Source organism: Parambassis ranga, chromosome 8 (assembly GCF_900634625.1).
Source record: "Parambassis ranga chromosome 8, fParRan2.1, whole genome shotgun sequence".
In the NCBI taxonomy this organism is placed as follows: domain Eukaryota; kingdom Metazoa; phylum Chordata; class Actinopteri; family Ambassidae; genus Parambassis; species Parambassis ranga.
Genome location: NC_041029.1, coordinates 13,848,946 through 13,864,924, shown reverse-complemented (window position 1 = coordinate 13,864,924; position 15,979 = coordinate 13,848,946). Strand labels below are relative to the sequence as shown.

Here is a 15,979-nt window from a genome sequence, read left to right as displayed (position 1 = left end):
GTTTGTAAAAATCGTTTTGATTATATTATAACAATGATAAAGGGTTAAAGTCATCCCTATAAGATAAGTAGGCAAACACTTTGCTGTGGCTTAGTCTGGCAGCACCGCCGCTAGCTTAGCTTAGCATAGTCAACCACTTCGTGTGACCTGGTGACTGTATTCTGATGAGGCACTGCCACATGGGCACAGAGATATCATGCAGCACCTGAAAACCCCCAATGTCATTATAAATGACCAACAGTAGGCCTCATAAATGGCGAGGAACATGGCTGATTTTGTGAGAGCTGATGATGAAGATGACTTCTCATACCATCATGAGCCAGAACTGTATTTGTATGCATTTCTACCACCGCTGGACTGAAGTGTGCACAGAAGCACTGCCAGTCTCTGAGGGGGACAGTGAATAACTCAAATACATTAGATGGTGGTGTGTTCCTTTAATGCACTCCCTCCGTTTGTCTTGTCCTTCAATGAATCCCAAAGCCTTCTCTATGCAAAGTGGACGTCCTCACAGCCTCCTATAAAGACTGGACATCTGCATGGATGCAAACTCAGTGTCCTCCTTTGTTACTCAGCTATAAAGAGTTGAGCTCAGACTGTGGAGTTCACAGCACGTCAGCTTCACCATCAACCATGTTTCCTGCAGCTCTGCTGCTGCTCTTAGCAGCTGGATGTGAGTCTTTGTACATTCATCACAGTCAGCAGGTTGTAACCTGATCATTGATCACAAAGAGAATGTTCTTTTTTACAGGTGTGAAGTGTGAACAGCTGACACAGCCAGCCTCTGTGACTGTGCAGCCAGGTCAGAGTCTGACCATCACCTGTCAGGTCTCTTATTCTCTTAGCAGCTACAACACAGCTTGGATCAGACAGCCTGCAGGGAAAGAACTGGAGTGGATTGGGAGTGTAGTAAGATCTATAACACACTACAAAGATTCACTGAAGAACAAGTTCAGTGTTTCTGCAGATTCTTACAACAACAGAGTGACTCTGAACGGACAGAATGTGCAGGCTGAAGACTCTGCTGTGTATTACTGTGCCAGATACTACAGGACAAAAACCCCTCAGTGCCTGAACACTTGTAACATGAAGCCACCAGAGGAGGTGCTCTCACTCCACTATAACTCCATTAAAACTCAGTCAGACTGCTGCACTCTTGACTTGATGCAGTTGTTGAAATTCAGGTCTGAGTCCATGACTGCACAAAGATGTCTTACACATTTAATGTGGATCATCAAAGACAAATCAGAAAAAAAGTCATTTCCTCAACAGTGGCTGTGAAGAATAAAATGCAGCGTGCTTTTATTTTGAAAGGTGGCTGTATTTCCAAGAGTTTAAATCGAGGCAACTGGACTCAAGGATTGTTTTTTGAAGACATTTCGCCACTCCCCCAAGTGGCAGAACTGAAGAAGCCACAAGATTTAAACTCTTGGAAATGACTATGACCTGGATGAATGAGAGCATCCACAGATATAAAGGTGTCTGTAGTTCAGAGACCAAAGTTACAGTTCATATCATTTACATGGAGTCCAAACAATGTGACAGTGGCCGTCTGCAAAGACCAACATCAAGTCCACAGTCCTGAAATGTAAACAAATACCACCAGTTGAACCTGGAACTGCAGCAGCATGAAGCTCGATCTGAGGAGACAGGAGATAAATCAATAATGAATGATGGAATGAGACAAACGGGAAGAAAGAAGTTGCTGAGTGATGACAGCTGTGTGAAATGTGGAGTGTTTGTGTTTTAGGAGGAGTCAAAATAAAACTCTGATCAGCTCCATCTTTACAAAGGTGTCACAGAGTGACGGACAGAGACTTCATCACTGACTGCAGAGACAAACGGCTTTCACAATGATCAGACCTCATTATTTCTTCCACTGTCTCATTTTATCACTTCACTGTGCTGGTAAGGACAACCACTGATTTCTGACTTCCTGACAGAATGACTGCAGTTAACCAGCTGTTTCCATGTCTGCAGGTACTGAGGGTCAAACACTGACTGAGTCTGAACCAGTGCTGAAAATACCAGGAGACTCACACACACTCACCTGTACATATGCAGCATTAGGAAGTCCTCACATAGCTTGGATCAGACAGGCTGCTGGAAAAGGACTGCATTCATGCAGGAGTGGATTGCATTCATCAGCTATGACAGTAGCGAAAAATACTTCTCTCAGTCAGTCCAAGGCCGGTTCAGCATCTCCAGAGACAACAACAAACAGCAGGTGTATCTGCAGATGAGCAGACTGCAGCCTGAAGACTCTGCTGTGTATTACTGTGCCAGAGACTCACAGTGACACAAACCATCAGCAGAGCTGAACAAAAACCCCTCAGTGCCTGAACACTTGTAACATGAAGCCACCAGAGGAGGCGCTGTCACTCCACTGATCAACTCACAGAAACTCTCCAGCATCTATCTGTCTTCTGTTATACCATCAGTCCTCATCAGCAGGTGTGCAGCCCTCTGAGTGTCTTCATGGCGTTCTATGCAAATGTGTGCTCCCTTATAAACACAGCGTGTGTCATCCTCCTGTCAGCTGTAACACAAACAGTCTGTAAATCTGACAAAGTCTCTGATCAGATCACAGAATGGGAGGTTTGACTTTCTGCACTTTATTCTTCATAGTTTGTGTTCATGGTGAGAAAATCATTTCTGCTTCAAAGCTCTGGAGATGTTTGCTCTGCTGTGATGGATGATGGTCAGAATGTGTCTGTTTGCAGGAGTTTGCAGTGAGATCAGACTGCAGCAGACTCTCTGAGCTGAAAAGACCTGGAGACACAGTGAAGATGTGTCTGTGTCATATCAGGTTACAGCATGACGAGCAGAAATATTCACTGGATACAGCAGAAACCAGGGAAAGCTCTGGAGTGGATTGGGTGGATGAACACAGGAAGAAACTCTGCGAGCTACAGCAGCTCCTTTCAGAGTCGTTTCTCCATGACTGAAGATGTTTCCAGCAGCACTCAGTACCTCCAGATCAGCAGGCTGACAGCAGAAGATTCTGCTGTTTCCTTCTGTGCTCGAGACACAGTGACTGAAGAGAGCAGAGCAGCTGTACAAAAACCTCCACACACACATGTGACCTCAGAGACACTTCTATCCACATCTTCACACATGATGTTCCATCACTCAGACCTTATTATAAACATCACAGAGGACACATGCAGTTACTTTAAAAAGAGGAAGAGGCTGAAAGTGTTTTATTGACTGTGAGTTTATCTGAACAGTGGGTGGGCAGCAGTGGCTCAGTGGTGAGCAGGGTTGTCCAATAACCGGAAGGTCGGCGGTTCGACCCCAGCTCCTCCCTAGTCATTGTTGTGTGTCCTTGGGCAAGGCACTTTACCCGCATTGCCTCCAGTGCACTCACTGGTGTATGAATGCGTATGAATGGATTGGCAGTGGAGCTGTGGCTATTATTATTATTATGAACATCATTAACAATACAAAATAAACACTGGTAACACAATCACACTGTGATGAGACAACAACACAACTGTTGTGAAGTATGTGTGTGTTGATGTGTGACTGAACAGCTGATGGACTCGTGGACATCTGTTCAGCACTTTGACCAAATATATCTACAGTCTGTGTGAGGAGGAGTTAATGCAAAACTCAGACGTCTTCCAGCTCTACTTATCTGCCTGCAGAGAGGATGACAGAGGACAGTGGACACACAGTTTAACATGATGGACTGTAGGACAGGACTGCTGCTTCTAACTATCTGCTGGGCAGGTCAAACATACTCACTGATGTTCAGCTCTGTCTTTAAAAAGTGATCAGCTCACAGAGAGGGACTGTTTTCTTCTTTGTCTTGACAGGTGTTGATGGTCAGACTCTGACACAATCTGAAGCAGTGCTGAAAAGTCCTGGAGACTCACACACACTCACCTGTACAGCAGCTGGATTCACACGCAGCTATCATATGGGCTGGGTCAGACAGGCTGCTGGAAAAGGACTGGAGTGGGTCGCAACTGAAGCTCTTAGTAGCGGCAAATTCTACTCTCAGTCAGTCCAAGGCCGCTTCAGCATCTCCAGAGACGACAACAAACAGCAGGTGTATCTGCAGATGAGCAGACTGCAGCCTGAAGACTCTGCTGTGTATTACTGTGCCAGTTACTCACAGTGACTGAAGGTGGTTGAACAGCTGTACAAAAACCTGCAGCTATTGTGTTTGTTGTGTTGATGGATCCTGAGCAGGAATTATTGTTCGATTTGACTTTGACCTGCTGTCTTTAATCAAACAGAGCTGAAAATAAAAACATCACCATCCAACAAAAACATTTGAACACACAGTATAATTCCACGATGCACATGCAGACACAAGCGGTATGCTTTTACTGATGACTTTAATGAACCACCGTGAAAACTAAATAAACATCAATACAAACTTAAATAAATCAATAAACGGACATTAAACAAAACATACCTCGTTCGCTGCGTGCAACAGGAATTATACAATAATGGACGGTACTTATCCGAGGACACCTTTCTTCTAACCTTTCTGTCACACAAAACTAAGCGCAGCACCACCCATGGTGAGGGTTATACAGCAGGCAACATAAATAAAATACACACACCCACTGTGGCTGTTACACACAGTTTACATGAAGGTCTCACAATGAGAGTCACACAACACAACAACTTGTGTTTGCTGCTTTGAGCCTGCTTTTCTTATACAAATGTGTTGTTCTATGTTGAGCCTGTAGAGGGCGGTCTATGCAAACTGTTCCTCTTATAAACAGTGTTACCAGATTGGGCAGGTTTCCACCCAATTGGGCTTCTTTTAAACACGTTGGGCTGGAAAAAAATAGCATTGGGCGGGTTCTTAAAATTTGCTGCTTTTCAGAGCATCTGGCGGGTTTTTAGAAAATATTCCAGTTGTCATTTTAAGGCAAAAAAATAAATAGTTAATGAATTAATAAAAATTTTAAAATCTACCATGTCCTCCCACTCATATACTCAGTTTGCTTGTTTTAAAAGATCAAGTATCATCAAGAATGTCAGTTATTGGTCCACTGTCAACATGACATGCTACTGGTCACTGGAGTGCCGCTCCGTGTAGGCTAAATGCTTTACCCTACAAGGAGCGGCACAGCCCTCTGTCGGCAGACGCAACTCTTACAGGAATATTGTAACTGTTTTGTTTAAACTCTTTAACAATGCCAACAATACCATTTATACATTTGATCCGCATGTCTCCTTGCCACTCTCCCATCACCCAGCATCACCTTGTAGGACACTGGTCCAGTCACAGACTCAATAATTCCTGGGATCCATTTGGGTCCTAGACCGAAGTTCTGGGTCAGCACGGTCACCTGTTTTGAACCACCGTCCCTTTGCCTTTGTTGTGATCTTTAATTTGCCTCTCTTGTTTTTCCTTCACCTTCCTGCTTAGGTCAGGGTGAATGGAATCCAGGGTGCAACGTAGCTTCCTCCCGAGAAGCAGCTCTGCTGGAGATAGACCTGTTGTGGTGTGAGGAGTCACTCTGTTCGCATAATAACACTCTAGCTACTTTAGCTGTCAGTGTGCCCACATTTCTTCATCATTCTCTTGAATGTCTGTACCCCTCTCTCTGCTAATCCATTGCTGGCAGCATGGTAGGGTGCAGAGGTCACATGACGGATACCATTCTTTCTTTCTTTTAAGAAGTCTTGGAATTCAGCGCTGGTGAAAGTGCCATTATCAGACACCAGCAACTCAGGCAGTCCATGGTTACTGAAACTGGTACACAGGCACTCAATTGTGGTGGCTGAAGTTGCAGAGTGGGTACACATCCATCCATTTTGCATGTGCATCAATAAGCACAAAAAACATTTTTTCCATAAACGGTCCAGCATAATCCACATGAATGCTCCACGGTTTGGCAGGCCAATCCCAGGGGTGTAATGGAGCTGGTGCAGGGATGTTGCAGTGTTCTTGACAGGTTTTACAACCCTTTACCGTTTCCTCCACTTCTTTGTCTAGCTTTGGCCACCACACATAACTCCTAGCCAGTGCTTTCATCCTGGACACTCCTGGGTGGCACTGATGAAGCTGCCTCATGCTTTACTTGATCAGCTGTCACCATCGTAATGTCAGAGCTCTCCAGCATGAGAACTCTCTCTTCCAGCCTTTCCACTTCTGCTTTCTCTTGTAAAGGAAGGCGACTCAGAGCATCTGCATTGCCATGATACTTCCCTTCCTTATACACTATTGTGTATTCATAGGCTCTCAAGGTTACCGCCTACCTTTGGATTCTGGGTGAGGCCATCTGTGGTACGGCCCGCATCTCACTGAAAAGTGACAACAAGGGCTTGTGATCTGTCACAATAGTGAATTTCCGACCATAAATGTACTTGTGGAAACGTTTTATTCCAAACATCACTGCTAGTCCTTCCTTATCTAGTTAGGAATAGTTCTTCTCAGCCGCGCTTAATGTTTGTGAGGTGAATCCTATGGGTCTCTCAGTTCCATCTGGCATGTGATGTGACAACACGGCACCTACGCCATACGGTGATGCGTCACATGACAGCACAATGTCCTTCTCTGGGTCGTAATCATTGACAGTAAAAACTATGGACAGAGCTTCCGTGACGTCACCCGTTTGTTTCTGAAGAGCCGTTTTGAGGCTCGGTGGGAGGTTCCGGGACGTGATGACCGCCGCCATGTTGACAGCGTCACGTCCGCCAAAACTCTCAAATATGGACAAAGAGGGGGAGCACGAGCGGGGTTTAGGGGGGCGGGCGATTGTGGGAGCAGGAAACTCACGCTGTGATACGTCAACCGTCTGTCACTCAAGCGGCAACGCCCATAATTATGCGTAATTTTCAGTGTTAATTTTGGCAGCAATTTCGGATTTAGTTTTTATTTTAGTCTTGTGACTAAAATGTCATTTGATTTTAGTCACGTTTTAGTCATCAACATTTTTAAAGTTTTAGTCTAGTTTTAGTCGACTAAATATCAAATAATTTTAGTCGACTAAATCTGCCGTGGATTTAGTCGACTAAAATTCTATGATATATATTTTTCATGAAATATTTAAGGTTTGATTGTGCAATAAAAACAGGCACAGCTTTAACTTGTGTTATTTGAAACAAACATCTCTTTATTTAATTGCTATGACCTTTTCACAAAAGCAGCAGTGAACAGTGAGCTGCTCTCCCTGAATACACTGTTCAGTCATGACCTTCTTCATGAATACTCCATAACTACAGCAAAACACTTCAGTGACAACTTAGAAACAGGTCGCATGCTGTAAAACCATCAGCAGCGGTGTCTTCATTTATAGATTTTGTCACGTGTATCTTTGAGCGGAAGTTAAGATGACTCGTCTGCAAATGTCGCTTCAGGTTTATTGTTTTTACCGCTGATAGTCGCTCCGCACGGTTTGTAAACCGTCTTGATTGTCTTGAAATTAAACGTGTCTGTGTGTCTGTTCTCCTGTGTTGTGTTACCATGCATGAGTACGCCTTCTTCCAGCATCGCGGCGCAACGTCCTTACACAGAGAGAGCACTTCTGATTGGCTCTCTGCCGCCGTCTCCTGATTCGTCCCTCCCTTCCACAAACAAAATTTGCTCTGATTGGATCTCGTCTCCATCAATAATTTCGTCTCGTTTTTATTCGTTGACGAATTTCGTCTTCGTTTTTGGCACCGTGCGTTAGTTTTTATTTAGTTATCGTCTCGTTTTTATCAGCAAAAAAAGGTCGTTAACGAAAACTATGACGAAAATGATTCGTCAACAAAATTAACACTGGTAATTTTAAATCCGAATACAATTGAAATGAGTGGGTTGTAAAAAAATTCACCCCCCCTACAATTGACACTAGAAGAGAACCTATCATCTGAGACCAGAGTGTTTTTTTGTACCAGGCCGTAAACATGTTAATTTCTGCTGTGAAGTCGGCCATTTTAACATGGGAGTCTATGGGAAATTACTCGCTTTTGGAGCCAACCCCCAGCTGTTGCAGCGTGAATTACAAGTTTTGACACTTCCGCATGGGCTTCCACTTTGAGCCCCGAAGGTTGCCGCTTGGTCGTAATGCACCAGCACAAAATTGTCCCCCGACGAAAATCGCCACATCAAAACTTGCCACTGTCAGCATTGGTGGGCGTGGCCACATGACTCTGCAGTGCCCCCTAAAGTGTGAAAATATTCACCGCAAGTGCTACAGACTTCAGACTCGGTACACTGATGTATCGCCTTGTGACAAGAAAAAAAGCCTCTTGGACGAAAATTCCACGACGTACAGGAAGTCCGCCATTTTGCAAAAACCACGCCATGTTCCAATTTGCACTCCCTGCGGTTTTGTGCCCTCCCCCTAGGGGACTTGCTCCATTGGCCTGAAAATTGGTGTGCTTGCCCTTAAGGGGTCAAGGACCAACAGTTATCAAAACCGCAGCACTTCGTCATACGGTCTGGCTGTGGCGCCACCACGTAGTTGACCCTTCGCCAACACATAGGAAATGGATGTTTTTGTGGCTGTATCTCTCACATACTTCATCCAATGTGGATCAAAAAAATCAGGCATGCTGAGCCTGTCATTCTGAACAGATGGATATAATTATGTGCACATGCGGGCGTGGCCACATGGCTCGCTAGCGCCCCCTACTTTGACATGTGGGTTGCACTTAAACCTACACACACGAAAATTGGTACACATATGTAACACCTGTAGCCGTGAAAAAGTCTCTTGGAGGTATCCTCTAAAACGCACAGGAAGTCCGCCATTTTGGAAAAACCATGCCATTTTGCATTTTTTTTCCCCACACTTTTACAAACTCCTCCTACTGCATTTGTCCAATCCATCTGAAACTTAATCTGGTTACTCTTAAGGCATTAGGGAACAAACGTTATCAAAAATGCAGCACTTCGTCACACGGTCTGGCTGTGCCGCCACCACGAAGTTGACCCTTCGCGGGTGGATGAAACTTTGCAGTCATGCTGAACATCGGACGCTGCACAGATTGACATGATGATATGCTACAGTCACTGCGCCACCTACTGGCCGGAGGACCTGTCTTTTGTACATGTGAGTTTTGCTGTACACTTCTGCCCTGCAGACCACAGCTCGTGCCGGTACAGCTGGGAGAGAAGCTGTGGGACGATAGGGGAGGCGGTGGCTGCTGGTCCCGTGGACCGCAAGGGCTGCGAGGGCCCGTCATCGCTGCTTGCAGCTTTAATTTCTTTTGAGCTTTTAAAAGCCACTTTTTGTGCCTCTCCCCACTGCCACTTTACGGCTTTTTGCAGATATTTGTGCACTGGGGCGAGAACAGTTGACAGATTTGGCAGGAACTTGTTATAGTAGTTTAACAGTGCAAGGTATGCCTTTAACTCTGTCACATTTGAAGGTGGTGGTGCCTCTTGGATGGCTTTCACCTTCTCATTGCCTGGGTGCAATCCTGTTGCATCCACTTTGTGACCCAGGAACCTGCCTACCAGACTGGGGCCTGAACCTGCTACAACTACCACCGGTAAGTCTTTCACTAGGCTTTTGTGCTGCACCTTAACCACAGCTGCTCCCAAACTTTTTACTCTATGTCCCGTATATGTACAGAGTCTCACTCAACATGGGCGTAGCTTTGGTGTCTCTTTTCCCCCTAAGGTTTTGAATACCGAGTGGTTCATGTAACTGTAACCCCACAACCTGAGTCCATCTCGAATTGTGTGTCTATCCTATTAACTGTCAACGTCTCTATACAGTGGGGAAAAAAAGTATTTAGTCAGCCACCAATTGTGCAAGTTCTCCTATTTAAAAAGATGAGAGAGCCCTGTAATTTTCATCACAGGTATACCTCAACTATGAGAGACAAAATGAGAAACAAAAATCCAGAAAATCACATTGTAGGATTTTTAAAGAATTTATTTGCAAATTATGGTGGAAAATAAGTATTTGGTCAATAACAAAATGTCATCTCAATACTTTGTTATATACCCTTTGTTGGCAATGACAGAGGTCAAACGTTTTCTGTAAGTCTTCACAAGGTTTTCACACACTTTTGCTGGTATTTTGGCCCATTCCTCCATGCAGATCTCCTCTAGAGCAGTAATGTTTTGGGGCTGACGCTGGGTAACACGGACTTTCAACTCCCTCCAAAGATTTTCTATGGGGTTGAGATCTGGAGACTGGCTAGGCCACTCCAGGACCTTGAAATGCTTCTTACGAAGCCACTCCTTTGTTGCCCGGGCGGTGTGTTTGGGATCATTGTCATGTTGAAAGACCCAGCCACGTTTCATCTTCAATGCCCTTGCTGATGGAAGGAGGTTTTCACTCAAAATCTCACGATACATGGCCCCATTCATTCTTTCATTTACATGGATCAGTCGTCCAGGTCCCTTTGCAGAAAAACAGCCCCAAAGCATGATGTTTCCACCCCCATGCTTCACAGTAGGTATGGTGTTCTTCGGATGCAACTCAGCATTCTTTCTCCTCCAAACACGACAAGTTGAGTTTTTACCAAAAAGTTCTATTTTGGTTTCATCTGACCATATGACATTCTCCCAATCCTCTTCTGGATCATCCAAATGCTCTCTAGCAAACTTCAAACGCGCCTGGATATGTACTGGTTTAAGCAGGGGGACACGTCTGGCACTGCAGGATTTGAGTCCCTGGCGGCGCAGTGTGTTACTGATGGTAGCTTTTGTTACTTTGGTCCCAGCTCTCCGGAGGTCATTCACTCGGTCCCCCCGTGTGGTTCTGGGATTTTTGCTCACAGTTCTGGTGATCATTTTGACCCCACGGGGTGAGATCTTGCGTGGAGCCCCAGATCGAGGGAGATTATCAGTGGTCTTGTATGTCTTCCATTTTCTAATAATTGCTCCCACAGTTGATTTCTTCACACCAAGCTGCTTACCTATTGCAGATTCAGTCTTCCCAGCCTGGTGCAGGTCTACAATTTTGTTTCTGGTGTCCTTTGACAGCTCTTTGGTCTTGGCCATAGTGGAGTTTGGAGTGTGACTGTTTGAGGTTGTGGACAGGTGTCTTTTATACTGATAACGACTCCAAACAGATGCCATTAATACAGGTAACGAGTGGAGGACAGAGGAGCCTCTTAAAGAAAAAGTTACAGGTCTGTGAGAGCCAGAAATCTTGCTTGTTTGTAGGTGACCAAATACTTCCTTTACTGAGGAATTTACCAATTAATTCATTAAAAATCCTACAATGTGATTTTCTACATTTTCTTTTCTTATTTTGTCTCTCATAGTTCAGGTATACATATGATGAAAATTACAGGCCTCTCTCATCTTTTTAAGTGGGAGAACTTGCACAATTGGTGGCTGACTAAATACTTTTTTTCCCCACTGTAAATGGCTCTTCTGCAGGTACATCCAGTTCATCTATTTTGTACAGTGTGAACATGACTTCATCTGTAGCAACACCATCTTTGTCATTGTTCTCTTGACTTACATAATTTGCTCCCTGAATTCTCTCCCGCTTGCCTGTGTGTACTCCACCCCTTCTAGTCTTTGAATCACTAGTCGAGCCCTTGGACCTACACACACTGCACTGAGCAAAATACCTTTGCATCGACCTGCATCATCAATCTCATTAGCTTCAAAAAAATGGTGGAGCACTTCACAATATTCCTCCCACGTCTGGGTTTGGCTATCAAAAGGAGCGGTGCTTCCAACCATAGCTGGCATGCTTCTTATTGTGCTGCAGCAACGTAACAGTCTTACTCATCCGTCCGTGTCCCACGGGCATCCGCTTTAACTTTATCCTCGTCGCCAATTATGTGGTAACTCACAGGAGACTTGTTGGTGAACAGGGCAAGATTTATTTTATCTTCCACAACAGTGACACACGTCTCTTGTCAACACACAGCACAGTGACTCTTTTTGAACGACTGGCTTCAGTTCTTCTTTTCTTTTGTTTACCCCCAACTGGTAACAACTCTACCAACCCCACCTAGTGGACAGGCAGGCAATTATACAATTAACCCCATGTTCCACAGTTACTACAAAAAACATAATGTTTTAAATGCTCAGCCTGTGAGACAGTCTTCACGCACCGTGTGAGAGATGATTTAGACAACACAGCGTTAAGAAATCATCACTTCCAGTGACACTTTGGTGAGTTTTGCTGAGCAGTGCTAGCATGCTAACTGCATTAGTTGCGTCTGCCGACAGAGGGCTGTGCCACTCCGAGATTTAAACCCTTCAAGTTGTTCATAAACAATGACATAATGTTACAGTTATTTACCAATAACTGTTAAGTATGCTGAATTTAAGATGGAGCTAAATGATTGGTTTCCGGGTTTAATCTGCGCTTTGAATGGTGTCAAGCTATTTTCATCATGATTTTGGTTAATCAACAATATGCAGTATTTGTTGTAAGACTCCTTCGTCTGAGCCTCAGCGTCTAGTATAGAAATCCAACAGCAGTGTGTCTGAAGATCTGCTGGATAAAGTACGAGAGGACCAGGTTTGAACGATGTCTGAGCGAGGAAGAGGAATCCCGGTTTGTCTGCTCTGTGCAGAGCCCGCTTTAAACAGCTGTCTGTGCATGTGTGTGCACTCCTGGATCACTTTGTTTCATTGAGTCAGAGTGCCAGAAGCAGCCATTCAGAGCGGTAAGCCTTTTATATTTGTTCTTTATTTTTTACTGATTTAGTTAAATTAGAGTCAGAAAACAGATATATGTAGAATTATGAGAGATTAAACTACTGAGGAGCTAAATGTATTTTATTTTGTGTTTCTCCATTATAAAATATAGTTGTAATAATGTAAGCACTTGGTTTGTTTAAATTATTAAAAAGGTTTTTAACTGTGTAACCTCCGTTTTTGGGAGGCATTAGAAATTTGACAAATTCTTAATCAATAAAAGATCTTGTCATACTCTAAATTATTTATTATGAGCACATGTCTTCATAGTAAATGTTCCAGCTCCTTAAATATGGTTTTGTCATTTAGCTTTGTGTTGTGTATTTGTGTCTTTAAGAGCAGCAAACACTGTGTGGTTTTTGTATTGGTGTTTGTCACAGTGATGGCTGGCTGGGGGTTGGCTGGTGGAATGTCTGGGGCAGTGGGACTAAAGTCACAGTGACCTCAGGTAAGCCACATTTCTACGTTATATTTGTGATAACTGGTTTATTCTTTTATTTTAAATGTGTTTTCTGATGTTGGAGAAGTTCAGCTCATGTATTAAAAGTTATAATGATCAGGTCAGAGTGGATAAAGCAGAGGTGATCAGATGTTTTCAGTGCTGCTGTTTCTTTAAAAACACAAACTTTATGAAACATGGAGTTACAGACATTGTACACAGTTCAGTTAAACAACAGCCTGGATAAGACGTAGGAAACATTGATTTATATAACTTTATTATTTAAGGAGATGGTCGCTGAATTAAGAACAAGTTACTGTGTAAAAGCCTGATGTGTGCAGGTATTTCTTGAGTTCAGTTTACTGTAAAATAAAAATACATTTCTGTTGTAAAGAGACCCAGAAATACTCAGTTTATTTTTAAAAGTGTTTATTGAAACATTTTGAATTGTGAGGTTGAGAAAGAATCATCTGTTTGTATTTTTAAACATGCAGAATGTGAGTGTATTTATGTACTTTAACTTCCTCTTCTTTCACAGGGACGACTGTCGGACCAACGGTGTACCCTTTGGTTCAGTGTGACTCTGCATCAGATAAGATCAGTCTTGGCTGTCTTGCGCGTGACTTCAGTCCAGACAGCGTTACTTTTGAGTGGACTCGTGGAGGGAACAAACATGTTGAACAGTTTGTTTCAGTTCAGAGCAACAACGATAAATTTACAGGAGTCAGTGTGATCAATGTGATGAAATCTGACTGGAATTCATTCGCCGAGTACGCTTGTTCTGTGACTCATCCTGGGGGAAACAGAATTGTGACATTGAGTAAAGGTATGTTCCATTTATTGGGAAATATGGCAGATGTTTACTAGCTGAAGCTAGCAGTGTGATGAATGTATGTTTGAAGGGATTTTTTACCAATAAAAAGCAACAACGTTGATTGTCTGTAGAGCAGAAAACGGTGCTGTAGGCTGTCAGCTTTTGGTAGTGTTTTAAAATTAACACATTCTTGAAAAAGAAATTATTTTAGCAAATTTGTACATTTTGGAGGAATACATTTTTAATATATTTTATTAGCAAAGTATGGTATAGATTTAAATATATGTAGAATGTCTGTCTAAGCTATGAGGTCCATGACAATCATGTGGAAAATGTAAAAGTAGGAGTTTAAGCAGCATCTGTTGAGTCAGCTGTCAGACTTTTGACCTTCAGACCAATGTGCTTCTAAAGTGTGTAGTTTCCTTTTAAACATGTCACAGAGATTATTGTGAATCCTCTCGTCCTTCAGAAAAAACGCCTGTCAAACTGAACCTGCCAAGTCCTGTGGACGTTATCAACAATCAGATGGCAGAGTTGGAGTGTGTCATCACTGGAGACGATAAAGCTTTTGTATCTGCAGCTAAAATCACCTGGAACATGGATGGAAGCAATATATTAAAAGGCGCCACAGAGAGCCCAGTGATGTACAGCAAAACCAGCAAACTGACTCGCAGCTACAATGAGTGGCAGAGCGTCAACTCAGTGTCCTGTTCTGCTGAAGGTTTTAAACAAGTTTCTGAGACTTTCAGCAGGGGTACGTATCCACAATAAAAACACTGAATGACTGTTACACTGTTTTTTGTTCTCTGCTAAACTGAGTCTCTCTTTCAGATGTGAAAGACACAAACGTGGCCGTGCACGTGCGCCAAAATACAGACAAATTATCAGAGGTTACTCTGGTGTGTCTGGTCTCCAGTTCCGTGCTGCAGAATTTCTCCATCTACTGGCAAATACAGAAAGGACAGGACGTGTCAACCCATGAAGGCATCAACTTTCCTGCTCAGCCAAACGAATCCAAAACTGGCTACTTAGTTACAAGTGTTTACACCACCACCAAGGAGCTGTGGGAGCAGAGCACTACGTTCAGCTGCCACATCAGGTTTGATGACGAAAACCTCGCGACAATATCAGGTGGAGCGTCGAGCAAAGGTGATAATGCCTGTTACTGTGACAACAAAGTAACACCAAAGTAGATTCAGCTTTCCATGTTGTATTTTGTGGTGATGTGTTGTTGTGTCTCTGTGTGTATTTCCTGACATGGAAACCCTCCATCAGTCATTGTGATTGTACAAAAAAGTGTTTTCTTTGTCATCCTGTTGTGTTTTCATGTGTCTGTGTCATGTTGTCTGACGTGTGCTGAGTGTTCCCAATAAATGTTGCATGGAGACACTTTGGTTACATGTGTACATGAATGAAAACACTGCACCACAAAATGAAGAAGCACACATCTAATCTGCTATACCTCCTCTTCTTAACTTCACCCTCAGAGTCCAACATAGCTTTTGCTCCGAGCTGCACAGACGGGTCCACTGATGAAGATGAGCTGAGCAGCCTGTGGTTAACGACCTCCACCTTCATATTCCTCTTCATATTCTCTCTCTCCTATAGCATGATATTCAGCCTGGTCAAGGTAAACATGCAGGACTTTTTTCTGCATTTTACAAAAAAACAAAGCCCGCTCACCTAAACAATAAAACTTTAAAGGAACTCTGAGCTGCTCACCTGTGGGCTTTATTCCTGTCTTCTTCACAGACGAGATAGAATGACTCTAAAGTGCTCAGAGGTCTGAGTTAGTGATGAATACTTTGTAATGCTTTTAAAATTAGAGAAATTATCCTCAAGTTACAATCTACAAATTAATCAACTGAACAATTGAACGGCATGATTTAGAGTTCCTCTGTTTGTCTGTTTGAATACAGCAATGAAACAAAAACATCTCAGATGGTGACATGAATCTGTCTGTGACAGAGTTTTAGAGAAATGTTGCTAAATGATCCAAAAAAATACAAATGATTTTATTTTTCTTTTTTCAGATGAAGTGACCGTGAAGGACGGATGCATCTTTTTTTTGATCTAAATCACATGTACATAATCAATGATCTGCTTAATTTCTCATCTTTGTTGAGAAACGGATCGTCTC

The 15,979-nt window shown here is 43.2% G+C and overlaps 1 protein-coding gene across 1 annotated transcript; it reads left to right on the top strand.

Annotated features, from left to right (window-relative positions):
- Positions 1-3,618: 3,618 nt before the first annotated feature.
- Positions 3,619-15,895, top strand: LOC114439714 (immunoglobulin gamma-1 heavy chain-like). The gene is made up of 9 exons (XM_028411850.1): positions 3,619-3,735; positions 3,822-4,115; positions 8,353-8,367; positions 12,990-13,034; positions 13,564-13,851; positions 14,309-14,593; positions 14,671-14,988; positions 15,327-15,469; positions 15,873-15,895. The coding sequence occupies exons 1-9, from the start codon at positions 3,687-3,689 to the stop codon at positions 15,879-15,881; spliced, it is 1,446 nt and encodes a 481-aa protein (XP_028267651.1). The 5' UTR covers positions 3,619-3,686; the 3' UTR covers positions 15,882-15,895.
- Positions 15,896-15,979: the final 84 nt, after the last annotated feature.

What these genes read in the sequence shown, in the direction of transcription:
- LOC114439714 (XM_028411850.1), top strand. Translation starts at nt 3,687, where the DNA reads ATGATGGACTGTAGGACAGGACTGCTGCTTCTAACTATCTGCTGGGCA. An exon ending in TAAAGTCACAGTGACCTCAG is followed by an intron (nt 13,035 to 13,563) that starts GTAAGCCACATT and finishes CTTCTTTCACAG; the next exon opens with GGACGACTGTCGGACCAACG. An exon ending in AATTGTGACATTGAGTAAAG is followed by an intron (nt 13,852 to 14,308) that starts GTATGTTCCATT and finishes CTCGTCCTTCAG; the next exon opens with AAAAAACGCCTGTCAAACTG.